The 6201-nt window shown below is 43.1% G+C and overlaps 1 protein-coding gene across 2 annotated transcripts in view; it reads right to left on the bottom strand.

The window, feature by feature from the left end:
• The window catches only part of LOC106809774 (proto-oncogene vav-like), a 56190-nt gene that overhangs the window by 30371 nt on the left and 19618 nt on the right, over nt 1-6201 (bottom strand). For both annotated transcript variants that reach the window (XM_014812980.1, XM_014812979.1), the window contains exons 2-11: nt 4591-4707; nt 4184-4242; nt 3898-3981; nt 3604-3700; nt 3242-3352; nt 2592-2722; nt 2251-2389; nt 1502-1597; nt 1125-1196; nt 461-550 (exon numbers count right to left, since the gene is read on the bottom strand). In XM_014812980.1, the coding sequence (XP_014668466.1) occupies nt 461-550; nt 1125-1196; nt 1502-1597; nt 2251-2389; nt 2592-2722; nt 3242-3352; nt 3604-3700; nt 3898-3981; nt 4184-4242; nt 4591-4707 (996 nt within the window). The remainder of the gene's footprint in view (nt 1-460; nt 551-1124; nt 1197-1501; nt 1598-2250; nt 2390-2591; nt 2723-3241; nt 3353-3603; nt 3701-3897; nt 3982-4183; nt 4243-4590; nt 4708-6201) is intronic.

A 6201-nucleotide genomic window follows, 5' to 3' on the forward strand; every position in this document is an offset into this window, starting at 1 on the left:
ACTTTGAGATTTTGTTAGGGGCAACTGAAGCGGTGGGGGGTCGCGGGGGGGCCTCCCCCAGAAATTTTTTAAACATCAGACTCCTTTTTATGCATTTTCAGAGCATATGAGGCGAACTTTTTGTACTTCAAGTCTTGTCATAGCAATGAAACAGACAATTCCAGTACAAGGCAAAATCCACAAAGCCACAAAAACCATGAACTTGCTTGAAATTAACTGCCATCAGACTACCTCTGCGTGACGCTGATCCACAGCACTACACACCATGTGGGTTCGAAGAGCACATCACTCGATACCATCGAGCTATAAAGTTATCAGCGATGACTAGTTTCAACGTATGATATACTTAATCCGGTTATTCCAAATCAGCTGACGGAGTCTGTTTTACGGAGTTTTCTCTCCTACTTATATACGCTTGCCTCCTGGTGGCCACAGCTAGGGTGCTGATATATGTACGTACTAGGTCAATGATACTCTGTTCTATTTTGCTAATCCTCTCCAGCAGCTCCTCTTCGTCCCGCTTCACTTCGTTAATGTACAGGGAAAGGTCCTGCAGAAGAACGCGAAAAATCTACAGTCACCTTCCCGAGGTACGCAGCAAGACATGGATCTTCATCGCGGTACTCAATCGTATTCGTGAAAAAAGTTGGTAATTTCAGAAAGAATTTCAGACCTATTTTGCCCGAATATTCACATTTGGGTGGCATTCCACGTGTACGTGTGCACACGCACGCACGCACGCACGCACGCACGCACGCACGTGTACACGCACGCACGCACGAACGCGTACGTGCACGTATACGCACGCACGCACGTGTAGGTGCACACGCGAAAACTGTAGCATTACAACGACACAGATGCATGCGTATGTTTACTGTGCGGTCGAAATAGGCCCTACGAAATGTTTTTCACAAATGACCTAACCTGGAAGAATTCGTGGCAAAGTTCGCGCATGCGCAGACTGTAATTACGAACTCGCTTATTCCACGGCTACCACACTTCACACCTACATTCCACCCCTACCACACTCTCGATTAGCCACATTAATGCCCACACCGCATGGCAGCCACAGGTACACCCACACTGCGCGATACCCACGGCTACGTATATAGATAGCACTTTACCTGCAACGCGTTCAGTGCTTTTTCTATGTCCGGTTTATCCTCGTTCATATCCGGTGTTGCTTTCCATAATTCCTGGCAGCGACAAGTTTCACAAAAATTGTATGATTTATGATGAATACTGTACGATTTGTCAGAAATTGATTTATAAATAGTGTTGAAAGGCACGATAGGCCTATATATATATATACCAGTTTCTTTGGATCAGCTATAGAACTGGCACACACAAACTATACTAACTAACCGAGCAACAGCTTACATACTACACGAATATCATTTAAGGAATATTTTTAAGGTTATATTAAATTAAAGCACCCGGTGGAAAGAACATTAACATTAAATGATAATAATAGGATAATGTGTTCAGTTATTACAACTACCTTCATCAATAATTGGTATCTGAGTACCCGCTGCATTGGTACAGCAAGTAGATCCTGAAACTTGTGCTTGTTCTCATTAGCTCTCTCCTGACAGTTCTGTAGGAAAGTCAAAAGGCTCAACACACTCCACAATATCTTCCTTCTCCCAAAAGTAGATAGTATAGCCATTAATTTTATAAGCTGGACAATTCCTCGGCTAGACGTATAAATGTCATGCCAGCGGATAATACTTCTTTACCATACATGGCACCGTCAGACATCCAACACTTAAAGTTATTGAAATATGATCGAATGCAAATCGGTCATTAGTTAGGCAAACGTTTTCACAAGCACAGAACACATAAATGACAAAGTGAAGTACGATAAAGGACGACCGAATAAGCGGTTAGCTATAGAGAGACAGCATGTCTGCTAGTCTACACTAACATAGAGGAAACCCAACACTAGAAGAAGACATTGAAAGACAGCAAGGCAAATCTTTCGTCAGTTTGGTGCCTGTTGCCAGAGACAAAATCAGTCATAACCTTAGTCCTAACAGTAACTTTTATCTCATAGACCGTTGTCAGAAACATGGTAAAGTTATAGGTTTCTCATACGCAGTGTATAGAGGTCCTGTCTATGAGAAAAAGGCAATCTTAAAACCAATGTTGAGACTAAGTTTGCTTCTGACAGCGAGCCCCGGCAGGCTGCTATCTTGTTGTCGAATATATTGACAAAGTGAGCCAGTATACGCGTTCGCGCTCACGCACCACCACGGTCTGCTTGATGCTTTCCTTCGTCGCACACAGTTCGTCGATGCATTGCCGAGCGCTGGGAAGGTTCGAGCAGTAGTTGCCGTACACCAGGAACTTGTCACGCCACTTGAGAACGCAGTCGGCAATGCTCATGCTACAAATGAATGACGACGAGTCTCGGAGATGCACACAGACCTGCTCGGGAATGGAATCCGTAACATCGACTACGGCATTTTGGCGAGAACAAGAATTAACAACGGGTGCCGCTACAGACGTGGCGGTTTCATTTAGCTATTAAAGCTTACACGCAGTTCAAGCATATGAGCCAGATGATGCAAATCTTTAGCAGGATATACCTGCCAGTGGTGTACGCCCTCTGTAGGTCATTGTAAAAGCCCGTATGTACTGTATGAAGCTCTTCAATGTGCCTAAAGATTAGCTGGTGCTTGTCCTCTGGAATGACAGTCTTCAGTGGTCGTTTAAAATTCTGAAATGAGTTTTGCTTTTTTGCAACTATGCAGCATCATGTCTATGAAATCTGGATGAGATCAATTACCAATTATGTAAAATAATTTAAATAATAAGTAATTAATTATAATATCATAGGTAATTTAATAGTTGAACAATTAGATAGCGAGAGAGGGAGAAAGAGAGCATGAGAGAAATTGAGCAAGCGAGAGAGAGTAAGAGAGAGAGAGAGAAAGAGAGAGAGAGAGAGAGAGAGAGAGAGAGCAACGGAGAGTGACCAAACGAGAGAGACGGGGGACAAAGTGCAAAAGTGAGAGAGAGACAGCGATAGAGAGACAGGGAGAGGTAGAGTACATCAGAGAGAAAGCAAAAGAGGGCGAGCAAGAAGGATGGCGAGTGAGTGCAAACAAGAGAGAGAGAGAGAGCGCGAGAAAGAGAACGAGATAGAGAGAGAGAGAGAGAGAGAGAGAGAGAGAGAAAGAGAGAGAGAAAGAGGAGATGGGAAGTTAGAGAGGTGAAGATATATGAGTACCCGTACCATTATGAGTGAGTTTATGCCCCTAACGTAGTTCTGCTCCGTTTCCACAAGTTCTTTAGTGACGTGCTCGCGCTTACTGAGCTTTGGCGCACTGGGCACCATCTCCGTTGGCTATAGACAACACAGACAACATTCAAGTGCCTTTTATAAACCCCCGCGTGGTAACGAAAGCTTATATTAGCATGAAATATCAGTTACGGGCCACCCATCACTGTGGAACTAGCATTCTTCAATAAACTGAAAAATGCATCGACAATAATTAATCATTTAAAAATTAATTAGAGAAATTAATATTGTGAATATAAGAGGAATAGGCATGACAAAAAGTGAACGTTGGTTATAGGCCAGGAGCATTTCTCTACCGATTCCTTGGGCTGGTGTATTCCGCAGACATCTTCGTAGATGTCCTCGTAGTCGACGTAGTCATCTTTGTAGTCCTGGTCTTCGTCCGGGATGCTTCTGCGAAAAATGGCGACGACGCACGTGACGAATTTATGTGTCGCGAGCCACAGGTGCAAGCCTCCCTCCCACGCAGACAGCGCAAGCAGATCGCGAACAGCCGATTACATGACCCACAAGACTGTCATCAGATGGCATTAATATGAGGCGGCTCACTGGCACCAGATTGCGTGATACGTCTGCGAAAGGGTACGTACCTCTTATTGGCAAGGTCCTCAAGGTCCATGTAAATCGACTCATTATTGTACTGATGATGCCTGTTATCCACTGTTGGGAATCCCCTGGTGATAAAAAACAGTGGATCGGTGTGAAGATGTGCAATTGGGTGCCATATTTTATCAACAACTCCTTACAAAAACGCAAAAAAACAAACGTATTTAGAAGTTGCTTGAAAGATCTTCGACGTCATTAATCATTAATCATTAACTCTGGGCACGCACATTTATTTACAAAGAGATTGCCAGTGTGATTGTAAATGCTTACTGAATATTTGACACAACAGCCTTTGTAGATTTGGAAAGTATAGACATGGTTCGAAGCACCTATATGGAATAAAACACATCATACTTAAACAGCTAATCCAATCATTCAATTTGTCATCAACCCTTGTCATTAACCCTTACTTATGAAGAGCAATGCTATGGTAAATATATATCAAAACAATTTGTTAACAATGGCATAATGTTAGAACAGCTACTCGTGACTTTAACAATGTGGATAACTAGTCTTAAATACTAGCATAGATAATAAACTCGTCTTTATAAAGTTAATAGCCCAAAGTAAATGTTTCGGCTGAACTACTATAGTTTATCAGGTTTATCACGCAATCCCTTCTGATCCACTAGTTCACTAAGTATACATATATACATATTTATGTGTCTGCACTGTACCTGGCCAAAGTTCGATAGGTTGAACAGATCACACGCGTCAAACAGATCGGCCGAGTTGATTTCAAATATCATTTGACACGAATGCAAGAAGGCCTCGATGTTTTTCTGACAGAGGAACTGCAATGGAACAGCATTATGGTATATCTTACCACTAACAATAGTGCAATCTATGAGCTGCGAGTATACTTCACTCATTCTTACACATAACGAAGAGTAGGATAATACGGCATTGTATAATGCACTTCTGATATAGCATGGGAGGCGCTCATTTTGTTCGTAGAAAGCGCGATGAAATGTAGAAAAAACGCCTACGTCGACAAAGGATCATATATCGGCCTAACCCTAACCATGTCTTTCGCAGGCCGCTTGTAAAAATTGTCTCCTGTTCACTCGAATTCTCTCGAAATCACCTGCACCCTTATGTAATGTAACTAAAGGGGCGAAACGGGTAGCATAGCGCAATCACAAGGTTACACGGATTCGAATGTTTGTCTGTACTTGCTCATTGCTGGCAATTTGCTTCGACCGCCACCCGCAACGCTCTACCATAGAATTCCATAGATCGTTTATGCAGAGCAACTCATTTTATTATCGTTTCACCCTCATTTTGCTTCCCGCATCGAATTCGTTTGCAATTCTTATGGCAACGCAAATAGGAATATGAATGAAAATGAAAACGAAGTAAATCAATAACGAAAAGATACGAAAATTAAAGAGGAATTCATGTAAACTAGAACTGAAAATATGAAAAGGAATTGAATGCATGTGCGGATCGCTAAAGAATGTATATATAGTATAGAAATATCGCAACCACCTGGGACATCGTCCGCTGACAGAGGATAACAGCTTTGCAATATCTTATTCAGACACTAGAGTTGCGAGAAAACAGGGTCGGAAATTGAAAATGTATGAGCAGCGGAGAAGGTGGTGAGAGAAACTAAAGAGAAAAAGGGAAGTGGAGGAGAGGTGCGACAGACGGAAGAGGCCAGAGGGGGTGGTGGAGCCAAGCGAGACGACAAAAGGAAAAAGAAATTGAATGAAAGAGCGCGATGAATATCAAGTAGTAGGACAGAGAGTAAGGCAAGGAGATAGAGAAGTCTGTAACACACATATCTTGACACATATAATATATATGTGTGTGTGTGTGTGTGTGTGTGTGTGTGTGTGTGTGTGTGCGTGCATGCGTGCGTGCGTGCGTGCGTGCGTGCGTGCGTGCGTGCATGCGTGCGTGTGTGCGTGTGTGCGTTCGTTCGTGTGTGTGCGTGTATGTAATAGCAGCGCTAGACGTGATGCGGTCATGATGCCGAGGCGCGCCGAGGATTGACACTTTGTGTCTTTCAATCACAGCCTACGCCGCACCAGTGTTTTATATTTTTAAATATGGGGACCCATTGGACCAACAAATTGCCGATCTCACAAACTAGGGTATTTTGCTAGGCTAGAACGGTTTCCTACGATAGAGTTTGGCACAAATACGAAAATAACACGCTGTTTAGCGCACTGCGCTACGTCATTCTGTTGCATTTTCGCATTTCCGTAATTAATCAGAATAAGCCCCGCCTTCTTCGTTGATGGGCATGAATGGGGCGTCAACGACGTGACCCGTTACTG

Source organism: Priapulus caudatus, unplaced genomic scaffold (assembly GCF_000485595.1).
Source record: "Priapulus caudatus unplaced genomic scaffold, Priapulus_caudatus-5.0.1 Scaffold383, whole genome shotgun sequence".
Taxonomy (NCBI): Eukaryota; Metazoa; Priapulida; class Priapulimorpha; order Priapulimorphida; family Priapulidae; genus Priapulus; species Priapulus caudatus.